The sequence below is a fragment of the Liolophura sinensis genome, chromosome 3 (genome assembly GCF_032854445.1).
Source record: "Liolophura sinensis isolate JHLJ2023 chromosome 3, CUHK_Ljap_v2, whole genome shotgun sequence".
In the NCBI taxonomy this organism is placed as follows: Eukaryota; Metazoa; Mollusca; class Polyplacophora; order Chitonida; family Chitonidae; genus Liolophura; species Liolophura sinensis.
This window is the reverse complement of record NC_088297.1, coordinates 23483000-23500737: the sequence shown is the minus strand read 5'-3', so window position 1 is coordinate 23500737 and position 17738 is coordinate 23483000. Positions and strand designations below refer to the sequence as shown.

General features: G+C 41.1%; 1 protein-coding gene across 1 annotated transcript in view; it reads left to right on the top strand.

Moving 5' to 3' along the window:
- Nucleotides 1-9844: 9844 nt before the first annotated feature.
- The window catches only part of LOC135463482 (TPR and ankyrin repeat-containing protein 1-like), a 31468-nt gene continuing 23574 nt past the window's right edge, over nucleotides 9845-17738 (top strand). The window contains exons 1-6 of the mRNA XM_064740739.1: nucleotides 9845-10163; nucleotides 11598-11930; nucleotides 12976-13275; nucleotides 15145-15392; nucleotides 15856-16006; nucleotides 16648-16980. Coding sequence (XP_064596809.1) covers nucleotides 10088-10163; nucleotides 11598-11930; nucleotides 12976-13275; nucleotides 15145-15392; nucleotides 15856-16006; nucleotides 16648-16980 — 1441 coding nt within the window. The 5' untranslated portion in view covers nucleotides 9845-10087. The remainder of the gene's footprint in view (nucleotides 10164-11597; nucleotides 11931-12975; nucleotides 13276-15144; nucleotides 15393-15855; nucleotides 16007-16647; nucleotides 16981-17738) is intronic.

Sequence of the window (17738 nt, the reverse complement as noted above, 5' to 3'; positions counted from 1 at the left end):
CAATACATTACATACATGTGTACCAATACATTACATACATGTGTACCAGTACATTACATACGTTGCGGTCGCTGTGAGTTCAAGTCCAGCTCATGTTGGCTTCCTCTCCGGCTGTACGTGGGAAGGTCTGGCGGCATCCTGCAGATGGTCGTGGGTTTCCCCAGGGCTATGCCAGGTTTCCTCCCACCATAATGCTGGCCGCCGTCGTATAAGTGAAAAATTCTTGAGTACGGCCTAAAACACCAATCAAATAAATAAATAAATAACATTACATACGTGTGCACCAATACATTACATACATGTGTACCAATACATTACATACGTGTGCACCAATACATTACATACATGTGTACCAATACATTACATACATGTGTACCAATACATTACATACATGTGTACCAGTACATGTATATACGTGTGTATCAATACATTACAGACGTGTGTACCAATACATTACAGACGTGTGTACCAATACATTACATACGTGTGTACCAATACATTACATACATGTGTACCAGTACATGTATATACATGTGTACCAATATGTTGCATACATGTGTACCAATACATGTATAAACATGTGTACTATTACATTACATATATGTGTACCAATACAGTGCATACATGTGTACCAATACATGTATATACATGTGTACCAACACAGTGCATACATGTGTACCAATACATGTATATACATGTGTACTATTACATTACATACATGTGTACCAATACAGTACATACATGTGTACCAATACATTACATACATGTGTACCAATACATGTATATACATGTGTACTATTACATTACATACATGTGTACCAATACAGTGCATACATGTGTACCAATACATTACATACATGTGTACCAATACATGTATGTACATGTGTACCAATACATTACATACATGTGTACCAATATATGTACATACATGTGTGTCAAGGCCATTGTTTGATTTCCTTAGCGCATATGTTTTGCCATAGTTTCACTTTCTTCCCTTAGTTGTATGCTTTCATTGATCACTTCCGGATTCACTTCTCACTCACAAGATACATGTACATGTACTTTCATTTACCAGAAGTACACACAACCATTTTTCTGGTCATGTGATTAGGTGCACATGACGGAAAATTTCGCCCATTACTGGTTCCAATTTTTGAGAGTTCTTATGATTGCAGAAAGTTCTGAGGTTTGTGCGGATGTTACACTGTATCCTACTGGAAAAATTTCAGAAAGGTAATTTTCGATGACATGTATTTGCCTCTAAAAAGGAAGTTTTGAGGAGAAATTTTAGGGCAGTTATGAGTGATTTTGTTCCTGGGCTGTTTATGTGCTGGTAATACTGCCTTCATTGTGTCAGTTATAGTCCATTGACATTCTGCATGCTGATGTTTAGGGACTGGCACGCTAACAACATATCAGATAAGCGAGACCGTCAGATCTATTTCTGTTAGGCCACCTCAGGCCATCATTAGACAATTCTTTGTTGGACATAACCTAACTGTGTCACAAGAAATGGGGTTGGTTCGTTGGGATTTCTCTTTTATTAGGCCACAAAAATTTTAATTTTTCTTTTACGTGTAGAATGAATCTTTGTTTATTATCAGAGGAGGGAAGTAAAAGTAAGAATAAAACTTGTGGAAAATGTGGACTGTCCCAGTAATTTTACCTGTTGAAGACATATTTACATGCTCAGAAAACTTTGAAAAACTGGAAAATCATAAAAACATGAATACAGGACAAAATTTATCTTTTCAATTTATGGATTTTTGTTGTTGTTGTTGTGTCACCAGTAAATGGCATAAAGTAAAGATTGGCGTTGCCTTTATGGAAAAGATAGGGAGTTTAAATAAATTAATACCGCGAGGATGAGAACAAATTCTCATCAAGATGCCGAACGAAAACTTTAAAGAGTAGGACCCTTTTTGTGGAGGACGGGTCGGGTTTTGCCCATCAAACATTTATGTGTTTTTAATGATAGCCTTATCTGCATACACACGTATGTTGTACGTACTAATACACCTGTACTGGACTACTTTCATTTTCAGCCATGGCCTGCTTGCATTGATCTGATGACCTACAAGTACATGTGTCTATTTACTGGTAGTATTCATAGACATTTACCAGAAGAAGGTGGGAGACTTCAGGTGTGATCAATTCTTGATTGTATGAAGGTATTAGGTGACTAAGATACATATTCATGTAGTCCACAGCATACCTGGCTGTCAGCATAATGTAGCCTGTACATGTTGGTAGCTTCGTGCTTATGATCAGATAATTAGATGGGATTATCAGTAGGTGTAAATATCATATGGTACCAGTGCCCGACTAGTATTGCAGACAGATCTATGTGGAATATACGTCATACCCTCGGAGAGTCTCACAGGTGCAAAGTGGTTTTAATATCCCTACTACATGTACAGAGGACTGATTGGGATTTGATGAACAGGTACAGATCTGTTAACACCTCTCCTTCACAATATGTTTATTTTTTGTTTGATTGGTGTTTTACGCCGTGCTCAAGAATATTTCACTTATACGACGGCGGCCAGCATTGTGGTGGGAGAGTCTGGGTAAAACCCACAACCGTCTGCCGGTTGCTGTCAGACCTTCCCAGGTGTAGCAGACCCTCATTATATAAACATGCTTTATGACACCATGCAATTTTATATAACACGCAGGGCTGATGTAGCTCCGGAAAATCCTTAATGCAAAAGGCCTCTAAAAATTGAAGTGGGTATCACTAAATAGACCACTGAAAATTATGCATAAATATACTTTTTTGTGATTTAGATGTAGAAATTAGATTTTTGTGAAGAGAGATAAAGGCGTTCAAACATTTGAATTCTAAGGTGGGTTTTATTGACTATACTATCAGAGCTTAGGAACTCTGATGTCACATGAAGTTTTTTCAACTGTAATCACCACACTGAATGTTGGAATAATTCTTTTACCCATGAGAAAAAGATTGCTGATAAAATATTTCCCACAATTCCTTTCTTCTGGTGAACTTCAGAAAAAAAGGTGATGTGAGGTCCCAATTCCTAGATACCATCAGTATGGCTCATAAAGCCCACCATAGTATCCAGATATTTGAGCAACGCTTAAAAAGATCTGAAAAAATAAATGAAGGTATTTTTACACACAGTTTTCAGTTGTCTGTATCATGAACCTTCCTTCACAGGTTTCAGTTGTCTGTATCATGAACCTTACTTCACAGTTTTCAGTTGTATGTATCATGAACCTTACTTCACGGTTTTCAATTGTCTGTATCATGAACCTTACTTCACAGTTTTCAGTTGTCTGTATCATGAACCTTCCTTCACAGGTTTCAGTTGTCTGTATCATGAACCTTACTTCACACTTTTCAATTGTCTGTATCATGAACCTTCACACTTTTCAATTGTCTGTATCATGAACCTTACTTCACACTTTTCAATTGTCTGTATCATGAACCTTACTTCACACTTTTCAATTGTCTGTATCATGAACCTTCCTTCACAGGTTTCAGTTGTCTGTATCATGAACCTTACTTCACACTTTTCAATTGTCTGAATCATGAACCTTCCTTCACAGGTTTCAGCTGTCTGTATCATGAACCTTCCTTCACAGTTTTCAGTTGTCTGTATCATGAACCTTATTTCACAGTTTTCAATTGTCTGAATCATGAACCTTCCTTCACAGTTTTCAGTTGTCTGTATCATGAACCTTCCTTCACAGTTTTCAGTTGTCTGTATCATGAACCTTACTTCACACTTTTCAATTGTCTGAATCATGAACCTTCCTTCACAGTTTTCAGTTGTCTGTATCATGAACCTTACTTCACACTTTTCAATTGTCTGAATCATGAACCTTCCTTCACAGGTTTCAGCTGTCTGTATCATGAACCTTCCTTCACACTTTTCAATTGTCTGAATCATGAACCTTCCTTCACAGTTTCCAGTTGTCTGTATCATGAACCTTACTTCACAGTTTTCAGTTGTCTGTATCATGAACCTTCATTCACAGGTTTCAGTTGTCTGTATCATGAACCTTACTTCACACTTTTCAATTGTCTGTATCATGAACCTTCCTTCACACTTTTCAGTTGTCTGTATCATGAACCTTACTTCACACTTTTCAATTGTCTGAATCATGAACCTTCCTTCACAGGTTTCAGCTGTCTGTATCATGAACCTTCCTTCACACTTTTCAATTGTCTGAATCATGAACCTTCCTTCACAGTTTTCAGTTGTATGTGTGATGAACCTTACTTCACAGGTTTCAGCTGTCTGTATCATGAACCTTACTTCACACTTTTCAATTGTCTGTATCATGAACCTTACTTCACACTTTTCAGTTGTCTGTATCATGAACCTTCCTTCACAGTTTTCAGTTGTCTGTATCATGAACCTTACTTCACACTTTTCAATTGTCTGAATCATGAACCTTCCTTCACAGTTTTCAGTTGTCTGTATCATGAACCTTATTTCACAGTTTCGCTTTTACTTTGAAAGTCATGGTATTTGTGAGCATTGAAAGTCATGGTATTGGCAGTTGATTGAAAAGAAAATTTCCAAACTGTTTATAATGTGCTTGTTTTTTAAGTTTCAAATATTTGACATTTTAGTGAGGCAGCATTTAACTTGTTATGTCATTTATGGGTAAAAATGATCATGCCACGGGGCCTACTCAGAGTGTCAGCGTCGAGTAACAGAGGAAGAAATGGTAAAGTAAAATTTGAATAAACCGCATGTATCGAGCTGAGCCTGCATTCAGGTAGAGCACAATATTAAAGACAAGGGGTACATGTATGTTCAGTCATGTAACTTCACAAAAAACTCTTGAACTTCTGGTGACCCTTTATGATTGAGAGATCAGTCAGAATCTGATAAAAGTAAAATCATTTTCCTTCAAGCGGTTTTGTTTTACAACTAAGAGAATAAAGCAGATGGCGAATGTACCAATCTGTGGAGGGACATGGATAAGGCAATTCCAGCTAAGCTGTGGTTTACAGTGTTCATACTGTCAAGGTTTTCTCTGCCCGGGCTTTAATTTCTTTTTACTAACTACCTTCATCTTGAACAAATGATTTATGCACATGTTGAAAACCTTGTTTGAAAGACGGAGACTGAGGAGTATGTTTCAAGTTTCGTCAGAAACCGGATTCTTGCTGTACATTACAGTTATATTACTAATAAAGTCAAGGCCTCACCACGTAAATGTTAATGGTTTCACAAGCTTTCGACTCACATGCTGGGATCTTTATGAATATCGTGGTGATGCCTCGACTGTATTTGTCATATTATTGAATCTACTCATGACTAGGAGTCTTAAACAGTATACATTTAAAAATTGCCATATTTAAAACTGGCACGAGAAAAATTCCTCTTCGCTCATATGTGGGAAGGTCTTGCAGTAACCTGCGGATGGTTGGGGATTTCCGCTCTTCGCTGCAGGTCTTTCAAGTGAAATAATCTTGAGTACAGCGTAAAACATCAAACGAAAACATAAATTAATTAAAAAAAAAATTCTAAATTGAATTCTTGAAAACTCAGTGCTGAGAAAGTTGCTTGAAAATTCCTTGACATATGTTGACCGGCCCAGATAGCAAGTTGGTAGAACGTCCGCTTCCGGAGGCGATAGATCCAGGATTAATCAAGGTTGGCTCTCGTAAAAGAGGAAGTGGTAACTTCCTTGCTTGGCGTTCAGCATTAAGGAGATAGTGCAACAACTGGTTGACCCCTATCAGTATAATGGGGCAGGTGGGGCGGCTTACTTGCCTTCGGTAAGGCATCTCAGTGAAGGAGCACTAGATAAAAGAGCGATGGAAATCCATCCTGCAACAAGGAGGCACATTACATGCACTCCAAGGAAGCCTTCGTCGTCATATGCCTGAAAAATTGTTAAGTACCACGCTAAACCCCGAGCACTCACTCACTCGCCATGGATAATGTTAATGATGAGGTTAATGAGTGGAGAAAACCGGGCTGGGCTCAGAGCCTGACCCAGGGCAGTTTTAAATATGTGAAAACAATGTGGGTGTCACAAGTTTGGGATCCCAAAATGCTACAATTTCACATTTTTTTTCTGTTATTTGCATGTGTCAAAATTGTGAAATTGACAGCTGACAGTACCCAAAGTACTCAGCATGATCTAGCCCTAGCACCCCCCCCCCCCCACACCCACACTCCAACCCACACACCCCACACTCCAACCCACACCCCCCACACTCCAACCATCCACACTCCAACCCACACCCCCCACACCACACTCCAACCCACACCCCCCACACCCACACTCCAACCCACACCCCCCACGCCGAACACCTGAGACTGCAACTACTTATACTCCTGAGTTTAGCGTTCTGCATAGATGAGAAGGTCTGTCAGAAACCTGCAGATGGTCATAGGTTTCCCCATTTCCTGCCACCGAAATGCTGGACATCAGCATAAAGGCGAAATATATTCTTGAGTACAGTGTTAAATACCAATCAAATCAATGAATCAGTGATAAGTCTTAGAAACCTACATGTATTTCCAGTGCATTTCAGTATGATTAGGCATCTCCTGGCCGTCTGGGCGTTAACGGTTTAATACACCAGGTGCATGGTGCAACCTGCAACTGCTTCTTAAAACGAGCCATATACATACAAGGAAGTTGAATATTATATTAGGAACAGAGAGTACATGATTGCACAGGTTGACTGTTATTGAAGACTGAGGAACTTCAGTATGTACATTAATACCGTCACACGTGTATGTTGTAAGCATTGTGTATGGGCACTGGGTACATTTGTGTTGCACGTAGTTGACCTACTTCTTATCGCCATATGGCCACTGTGATGTAAAGCCAATCATGTTAGGCCATTCACTTATATACCTGTCACGTAGTTAGTATTGTATACCTGGACAAATACGCCTGCCAACAAAACTGTAATAGATCTCTTCGCAATGAGCAGTCTATCTCACAGTGGGCTATACGACACATTAAATCAATGTAACTACTGCCTTGGTGTTGGCAAATCTCTGGTTCGCCTTGTACAAGGAAGTTACATGTAGCAACAGTAACTACATGTGCCACACAAATGTTGTATCTACCACACTGGTTGATGTAGTGACATACAGGTAACTGGTTGATGTAGTTACACGTAACATTACATACATGTAACTACATGTACCACAGAAATGTTATAATGTCTACCACACTGGCTGATGTAGTAACATCGAAACATTACATACAGGTAACCACATGTACCACAGAAATGTTATAATGTCTACCACACTGGCAGATGTAGTTACATCGAACATTACATACAGGTAACTACATGTACCTCGGAAAGATCACATTAGCATATTTGTTTTGGGTTTTTTTTCCTTTAATTCTGAAGTTTTGTTTCATTTTCATTTTTGAACTTCCTGTCCACCTGCCTACTTTTATGTGCACCTGTAGTCCTAGATGACACCGAAAATGGACTGAATACCTGTGTGTGTTTCAGATTACGGACTGAAGGCAGCATAAGGCTGTGACCCTGATGGCATCTGGTGGCCCCCCTAGAGGGCCTCCCTGGGCCAACCCGTTTGAGCCCCCTTACAGACAGCCCAGCTTGGAAGATGTGTTAGCCTTTCAACACATGATGACTGGATCCATGGGGTTTGGTATGTTTCAAGACATAAAAATCCTGGAAATAGGCACCTGATATTTTAGAAAAAGCCACTTTGGCAAATTTGTTTATTTATTGGTGTTTTACTCTGTGCTCAAGAATATTTAACTTATTTGATGGCGGTCAGCATTATGGTGGGAGGGACCACCTTAACCATGAAGGCTTACCATATCAACACGGAACAACAACCCAGGAGCCCCTCGCCAATGCAGTTGCTGTGAGTTGGTGTGCAGCTGATGTAGGCTTCCTCTCTAAGCCTACGTGGGAAGGTCTGTCAGTAACCTACGGATGACCATTGGATTTCCCCTGGCTCTGCCCGGTTTCCTCCCATCATTATGCTGGCCGCCGTCATAGTACCATTGAGTGAAATATTTTTGAGTAAAACACCTGTCAAATAAATAAATAAATAAAGTGTTGTAAACAAATGGCAGTACACATATAGTATATCATTTTCATATTGATGAATGAATGAGTTAATGACAGCGGCAGTGAATTCATCCCTGTTGTGGAGAGAAAATATTGAAAGCAGTTAAGTGTATCTAGAAAGAAAAGTCAGACATTTTGATGTTCCTGGTGGCAATAAGTGGTAGTGTCTGCGCCCTTATGTCATCTTTCTTAAAGTTCACTGGATACCAGTTGCTGTTCATCAGTATGATTTGTCTGTTTACTTATTTGCTTCATGTTTTGAGCTGTGCTCGAGAATACTTCACACTTTTACGGCAGAGGACAGTATTATGGTTGGAGGAAACTAGGTAGAGCCATGGGGACGCCAACAACCATCCACAGGTTGATGGCAAACCTTGGCAGTCACACCTGGAAGAGGTTGGCAGTCACACCTGGGAGAGGTTGGCAGTTATCTCACACCTGGGAGAGGCTGGCAGTTATGTCACACCTTGGAGAGGCTGACAGTTATGTCACAATCGGGAGAGGCTGGCAGTTATGTCACACCTGGGAGAGGTTGCCAGTTATGCCACACCTGGGAGAGGTTGGAAGTTATGTCACACCTGGAAGGGGTTGGCAGTAACTCACAAAATTTAAGTGGTTTACTCTGAGATTTCTTCACCAATGTTAGGAAAAACCAAGCCGCCATTGTCTAACCTGACCTCTGGCCAGAAGTCTAAAGTTGCAGGGTACGAAGACACAATGCTCAAAAAAGGGGCATGGTTTCCACTGCCTGTATATTAACATTGTGCTGGACAAAGAAAGAGGGCATGGCACACATTTCATGGGCAGGTTGCAGCACCATTCTAAAAATTGCTAAGCTAAACATATGCCTAAGTGAAATAGCCTTGATCATAATGATAAACCTCCAAAAAAATTTATATAAAACACACATAAAGTCAGACTGTGTGAACGGGACTACAGTTATATGTGATAAGACACTGGTGGAGGATATATACTTTTTTTTCAATCATCAGCGCAGAACGTGTTTGGAATAGCGCAAGACTTCGTCAACTCCGGGAAAACAGCAATGCTTGCAGGTCGGTATGACGAAGCCAAGCAGCACCTGCAAAAGGCGTACGGTATATACCAGCAGCTGCCAGTCGAGGTGGTGGAGCAACAGATATGTCACGTTCTGCTGACCCAGGTGATGCTCTACCAGAAAATGGGCTTGTATCAATTGGCGCTGGAGAAGGCTTCAGAGCTGTCATATAACAGGCCTCAAGATTTCCAGGTAAACTTGGTTGTTATTGGTTTGTGCGACCTCATGTCACTGAATTTCCTCGTCAGATTGGTTACTATTATTTCTTGTGAAGAGCTTAACCTTTGTCATATAATCTCAACTGTATATTTATTCTTGCCATGTGGCAGTTGTCCTTCCTTGTCTACGGCTACAACTTCTATGCAAAGCAGAAACGTCCATGTACTGTATGTTTCCACTGGGTTTCCACCATCAATTGTACATGCTAAGTGTTGTTGCCAACTGTGTAAAAGTTCATTCAAATAAATTCTTGGAGAGATAAGAAATCAACATGTTTAATGTCATTTTTTTTTTCTTTTACCTTTATACATGTAGCCACATATCCTCATCATGTACCCACAGAGGGGGGCTCCCATGGCCTAATGATCACTAAGAAGTGGTTGATGATACAGAAGCCTCTCCCCAAATGGGGTAGTTGTGAGTTCAAGTTTACTTCATGCTGGCATCCTGTCCGATGGTACGCGAGAAGGTCTGCCCTCCAACTCTGCCTGGTTTCCTCCCACCATGATTTTGGCTGCTGTCCTCTCAGTGACATTATCAGTATGCTGTAAAATACCAATCAAATAAATGCATAAATATTTCATCCACCTGTAGTTTGACCGTTATCAGAACAGTTCTGGTTAGTGTTGAACATATGTATTGGGGCTTTCTCTGTGTTTGTTTTTTAGGCCAACTGGCTGTTTGCAAAGACCCTTGCTTTGCTAGGTGCACTGGACCAAGCACTGACCTGCTATTGTTCCAGCAGTATGTTGCATGGAGTGACCCAGGGGCAGAGGGTGGACTGTCTGGTGGAGATCGCACAGCTAGCAACTAAGGTGAAAGGTGAGTGTAGGTGACCTCCAGAACTGACAAAGGTCACACACAAAGGGGCATAGAGTGGACTATCTGGTGGAGATCACACAGCTAGCAACTAAGGTGAAAGGTGAGTGTAGGTGACCTCCAGAACTGACAAAGGTCACCCACAAAGGGGCATAGAGTGGACTGTCTGGTGGAGGTCACAGAGCTAGCAACTAAGGTGAAAGGTGAGTGTAGGTGACCTTCAGAACTAACAAAGGTCACACACAAAGGGCCAGAAGGTGAGGTGTCTGGTGGAGATAACACAGTCAGTAACAGCTGAAAAGTGAGTGTAGACGACCCCCAGAACTGACAAAGGTCACCCACAAAAAGGCATATAGTGGACTGTCTGGTGGAGGTCACAGAGCTGGCAACTAACGTGAAAGGTGCATGTAGACGACCTCCAGAACTGGCAAAGGTCACCCACAAAGTGGAGGAGAGAAGACTGTCTGGTGAAGAACACACAGCTGGCAACCAAGGTGAAAGGCGAATTAGATAACCTCCAGAACTGACAACGGTCAGCCACAAGAAGCAGAGGGTGAACTGATTTGAGGAGAGCGAGGTAGTCATTTCACTAGATTTTAACATCGGGTTTGCTGATTGGCCAATTTGGACCTGTCATTATGGCTGTCAGAATTAGAATCCTACTTTAAAGGTCAACTGCAAAGGCTTTTGCTCTGAAACTGAAGACTTCATATTGTTGACTGTGTTCCATCTTTCCGTTATTTTATGTGCAGTTCGTAGCTTGTGTTAGGCCTCAAGCAAACTGAACAAATCTGGAATAAAATCAGATTGCAGGCATAATTTGCTCAAAACATCATGGCCACTTCCTATTCTGTTTGGGAATGTTGTGATGCCAAAGCAGCCCTGGTTCATTCATCTCACCATCAACGACGTCACAAAAACATGCTAAAAATTTTCACAAAATTTTAATGAAGTCCTTTTTAATTTTGAATACACTTTTGACTCACCTGATAACGGTGTGAGTTTTCCCCAAATCCCATAGATTTAACCAGAATTTGAAATCAGGCCATCCATTTCCAATGTTCTTCTATTTTCCCAATCTCTCGTGTGTTAATTTTGTCAAAATGAGGTGTTTCAAGGACACTGAGACATACCCCTGGATAAATCCACGCCGAGTACTGTCTGACTGGGGCCTCCATGGCTAAGGTCATTAGCGTGCCAGCAATGCGCAATGACCGAGGAGCCTCTAACCAATACAGTCGCTGTGAATTCATATTCACCACATGCTGACTTACTTGGGAAGGTCTTGCAGCAACTTGCGGATGGCTGAAGGTTTTCCCCTGGCTTTCCCCGGTTTCTTCCCACGATAATTTCGTGTCAGTGAACTAGCCTTGAGTACAGCTTAAAACACTGATCAAATAAGTAAATCCTGTCTGACCATTTTGTTCTCTGTTTCAGATAATAACATGGTGGAGAGAATCCAAGCCTCTGCTGGTGAGTGGAAGAAAGTTCTTAAAAGACTGTCACTCCACAACAAATGGGAATCCGTACGTATGCTGATGGGGCTGTCAGCTGTATCCTATAGCACTTTGAATGGCGTAGCGAAGGGCTGCAAAGCAGATGGTATCAATGTGGGTGCGCTTCTCAACTCGCTGAGCGAACAAGCATTGAACAGCTGGGGAGAGAAACTTGCGGTGGTTCTACTGAAGGAAGGTGCTGACTTGAAAACGGTGTGGATGAAGAAGGACGACCTGCCCCTTTTGGCCGCACTCACAGTGGGATTAAGATGTGGTGAGTTTCACACAAAATGAGGACCTGTTAAATGACTGGCAGAATGACTTTCATGTCATTTTATTTTACCCTTTCCCAGGTCACCATTATTATGCCACATCAAAGACATTATGATGTAACCATAGAATCAAAGACATTGTAGCATGGTAGATGTTGCGCAACAATCCATTTTGGACGTAGCAGAGGCTCAAAGTCCCACCTTGCTGTGTTCAAAAATATACCACCTCTCCATTTTTCGAGGCTTTTGTGTGGAAATAGTGACTACCATGTTATAACATCAAGTGGGCAGGGATTCATAAAAGTCATTTTTCCACTTACTGACCAGCACTATGTGGCGAAGTTGAGTTTTTCTTTTAGCTGAAATTGAGTTGTTGTTTTTTGGGGTTTTTTTTGTTTCGACCGACCTTTCAAGATACTTTGAAGTACATAATTTTCGCGTGGAACTAATTTTCGTGGATTTATTTACCGTGAATGGGGTAGGATCACTCCGACAAGCAGGCATAGACAGATGGGGATTTAGGATCAAGTTTGCTTGACTCGCACAAGGCGATCTGAGACAAAATTGGGTTGACGAAGGACAACATATCTCTTATTTTAGGATTGGGACGTATTGTGGCGAAAGTGTCACTTATGTATTTCATTAGTGTTTGATTGGTGATGTACATATAGATTCCGTCACCTGCCAACCTTTTCACTCATAAACCTGTCTGCCATGACATATTAAGTCAAATTCTTTTGAGTAACATTGTGTGAATATGTGAGGAAGAGCTGTGTGAAATGAAATGACTAAACTGTGTCTGATTAGGAAGTGACAGTGATATGTGCTAGATCAATGTGTGAAAAGATGAAATCAATTAGAGGACAAGAAGAACACAGGAAGAATGTGCAGTCACAAACTGTGAAAAGATCAAGAAAAACATCGCCCCACCCCCCAAACAACAAGAAGAATGTTGCTGTCATCCCATAAAGCTGTTTGTTGCAGTTAGAATATACCTGTGATGTGTATCAGTCTTAATTGGAAGTGCTGTTTTGGTTTTTGTCACAGGGTCATTTCAACTGCTCAAATACCTTTTGGAAAGATTACATGCGGATTTCGAGGCGAAGAACGGAGTGGACGGTAATGGGGACTCGGCATACCACATAGTGGTGAAGTCCGGGAAGGCCAATACAACAGTTGGAGAGACAGCCGTAAGACTTCTTCTGAACAACGGCTGTCGCTGTGACATCCGGGACAAGGCCGGCAAGCTACCGGTGGAATACCTTAATCCCACAGACCAAGTGTACAGTTTGCTACAGCGGAAATGCTTCCAACCCAGGGGACACTACCCACATTTGCCCGACCCTGGTATGTTGTTGTTTCTAGGGATATTATTTGCAAGGACGTACATGAATTTTTCAGAATGAGACAAAATAGAAGAGAACTAAAATTATGGCTTTTTAAATAATAATTTTTTAATTTTTTTCATCTTCAGATGAAACAGTTCCCTTCATAACTTCTAACTGTTTTTGAACTCATTGAGACAATCAAAACTGCCACCTTGTTGTAGGTTCATGCTGTAAGATATTTGTATAATTTATACCCCATGGCGCAGAGGCTTCTGCTTATGTCACCCAAACCCAGACTGTCTTTTATCCAATGCCTTTTGTCCATTGCATTTTGTTCCTTTTATGAATGGTGCAACATCGTGTTTCTGTTCTAATATGACACATCTGGTGGGCTCAGAAGAGTTTTTGATTAAATGTTGATTTACCATTGCACATCAGAAAAAATATGTCGGCAGCCATTTAGTCTGTTTCCACGCCTCTTCCTGACTAAATATGTCGGCAGCCATTTAGTCTGTTTCCACGCCTCTTCCTGACTAAATATGTCGGCAGCCATTTAGTCTGATCCCATGCCTCTTCCTGACTAAATATGTTGGCGGCCGTTTAGTCTGTTTCCACGCTTCTTCCTGACTAAATATGTCTGTGGGCGTTTAGTCTGTTTCCACGACTCTCACTGACTAAATATGTCTGTGGCCGTTTAGTCTGTTTCCACGCCTCTTCCTGACTAAATATGTTGGGGCCATTTAGTCTGTTTCCACGCCTCTTCCTGACTAAATATGTTGGTGGCCATTTAGTCTGTTTCCACACCTCTTCCTGACTAAATATGTTGGCGGCCATTTAGTCTGTTTCCACACCTCTTCCTGACTAAATATGTTGGCGGCCATTTAGTCTGTTTCCACACCTCTTCCTGACTACATATATCTATGGACGTTTAGTCTGTTTCCATGCCTCTTCCTGACTAAATTTGTCTGTGGCTGTTTAGTCTGTTTCCATGCCTCGTCCTGACTAAATATGTCTGTGGCCGTTAAGTCTGTGTCCACGCCTCTTCCTGACTACATATATATGTGGACATTTAATCTGTTTCCAAGCCTCTTCCTGACTAAATGTGTCGGCGGCCCTTGGTCTGTTTCCACTCGTCTTCCTGACTAAATATGTCTGTGGCCCTTTAGTCTGTTTCCACACGTCTTCCTGACTAAATATGTCTGTGGCCCTTTAGTCTGTTTCCACAACCTTTTCTGCCTAAATATGTCTGTGGCCATTTAGTCTGTTTCCACACGTCTTCCTGACTAAATATGTTGGGGCCATTTAGCCTGTTTCCATGACTCTTCCTGACTAAATATGTTGGGACCATTTAGCCTGTTTCCACTCGTCTTCCTGACTAAATATGTCGGCGGCCATTTAGTCTGTTTCCACACCTCTTTCTGACTAAATTTGTTGGCGGCCGTTTAGTCTGTTTCCACGCCTCTCCCTGACTAAATATGTCTGTAGCCGTTTAGTCTGTTTCCACGCCTCTTCCTGACTAAATATGCCTGTGTCTGTTTAGTCTTTTTGCACACCTCTTCCTGACTAAATATGTCTGTGGCCATTTAGTCTGTTTCCATGCCTCTTCCTGACTAAATATGTCTGCGACCATTTAGTCTGTTTCCACACCTCTTCCTGACTAAATATGTGTGGAGCTGTTTAGTCTGTTTCCACTCGTCTTCCTGACTAAATATGTCTGTGGCCGTTTAGTCTGTTTCCACACGTCTTCCTGACTAAATATGTCTGTGGCCATTTAGTCTGATCCCATGCCTCTTTGTGACTAAATATGTCTGTGGCCGTTTAGTCTGTTTCCACGCCTCTTCCTGACTAACTCAGGCTATATGATTTGTTATCTTTTCTTTTAATTTAGGTGATCTCCGTGGGAGGTTGGAAGAGCTAAGGGAAATTGGCAAGACTTGTATGAAAAACCGAGCGTACGCAAATGCCTTAAGCAAGTATTCAGAGGGAATCAAACTGGCTGGTAACAGTGGGGATTTGAAACAGGATGTAGCCATCTTGTACAGTAACCGCTCTGCTGTTTACACTAAGCTGGGTAACCTCAAAGCGGCCCTGAAAGATGCCGAGACTTGTATTCTCAATAACCCGTTCTGGCCCAAGGTACTATGTTTGCTCTAAAAATTGGTCTCCAGAAATACATGTTTAGAAGCCAAATGGCCCCAAAATATGCATTTTTAAAATGCAATAAATGTCATAAAAGATTACCTTTGGGATTAAAGCTTTATAGTTGGGTATGAACGTGCCATCCAGACCAACCTCAAAATGCCTTCCTAAGATTAATGGAATCAATGGATCAGTGACTTTTAGCTCAAATATAATTAAAACTGATGGTCATCATATAACCGAAATCTTGTTGAAAACTGTGTTAAAACACCAACCAGTCAATAGTCATAAAACTGCAATTGTTGAGATAAATGTACTGATTTTCATTGTGTTGCGTTGTGTTGTGTTGTGTTGTGGTGTTTACTTTACATGTTATGATGTTTGCTTCATGTGTCATTTCTCCATGATGACCAGTGTGGGATATTTTTGCTGCATTGTTTATATTTTGACAAACTTTTAGGGCTACTGGAGAAAAGGCCGAGTGCTGAAATCCCAGGGACGATACAAAGATGCCTTCTTGACATACCTTGAAGGATTTGAATGTGACAAACATCCGGAGGGGTCTGAATTGTGTCTTGTTGAAGCTGTGACTGTGATGAGTCTGATCAAGGGTGAGTCAGATGTGTCTTGTTGAGGCTGTGACTGTAATGAGTAAGATCAAGTGTGAGTCAGCTGTGTGTTGTTGAGGATGTGACTAATGAGTCAGATCAAGGGTGAGTCAGCTGTGTGTTGTTGAGGCTGTGACTGTGATGAGTCAGATCAAGGGTGAGTCAGCTATGCCTTGTTGAGGTTGTGACTTTACAGTATATTTTACATCATTGTTTCTCAAGCTCTTGTCAACATATTCTGTCCATATCTGCTGGAGCAACATCAGGAACACTTTCTTAAGTAACAATTCGCGAGCTCTCCCCAACATAAGGACTGGATCGTAATGTGACCTGTCTTTAGGGTTTGTTATAGATTGCTATAAAATCCACACTACCACATTACAATCTCTCGCCATTTTGGCTATCCAGTCTTGTGTTCTTTAAAGACTTCTTGTCTTCCACCAATATCCTGCTCATACTGTATCTGTTAGTCTCACGTGGCAAAGTTTGTCAGTAACTTGCCAAAGGTCAGTGGTTTATGCCGATCACACTGGTTTCCTCCAGCCATAAAACTGATGGCATCATTACTTTCATATAACGAAAAAATTCTCAAGTATGGCAGCAAATCAAATTACACAAATACCATTCATTTTTTTTTCTCCCAGATTACAAACCATTTCTGGAGATGCTTGGAAGAGTGGCAAAACCCATCATCTCGTCTGTGATAAAACGGCTTGCTAAGCAGGCTGATTGGTGGGTTCTGTCATTGTTGATAGTGGGTGGAGCTAAATCTTTAACCAAGGCAGCCCAAGGAGGGACAGCTGAAGAAGTGAACCTCCATGAATTGGTGAGCCTTGTGGAATCCAAACCGTCCTCTGTATGCTGGCCGTTTAACCTGCTGTTGTCTCTGATGTTCATGGGAGCATCACCAGACACCATGGTGTCGCAGAAAGGTGATACGACATACCACGCCGCTCTCCGACTGGCATTGCATATGGGTAAGTTAACCACTCGTTCATTCCTGAGGTCACCACTTTCGATGTAGTCAAACGCATTGTTCGTAAAGCAGCAAACAAGACTTGACAGTGCAGGTCAGTGAACATGGGGACTGATTAAGTGAAATAGAGAAAATTGTTAATAGCTTTAAATCCCTGATGAAACAGAAACACAAATTATGTAGCTTATTTCGTACCCTGAGCGTCAGCATCAGCGTCCAATAACAAAAAGAAAAGTTAAACAAAGTGTTAGGGGTGGTATCTTAAGAGTACTGTTCGTATTGAGATCAGGGTTTGCATGTAGAGCACAGTGACATGAGGGGAATATTCCATCATTGATATGGTGTGTGCATATTATTTACAGTGAATTACCAAATTCTCCACTTAGTGTATTGTGTGTTTTACAATCAAAGTTTAAGAAATATATTTATTGAGCTGTTTTACATGCATATAAAGCACAATGCCACAAGGGAGATGTTCCATCGCTGATGCTCTCTGTGTATATTTATTACTATAAATTACCAAATTCGTGATTTCAGTACTTAATCTTTTGAGCTGAAGTTTTGCAACCATGTACTTCCTATAGGTGAGCTCTTTGGTAGCCGTACTACCATTTCTAAGTTTTCGCGCACATTTGTCGTACAATATTTTGTATGTCATTGTTACTGTACGATTGTCCTGTATGTGCGATTATCGTATATGTACAACATCTTTGTGAAACTGGGCTCTAGTTATGACAGATACCATATAACAGTTAGTTA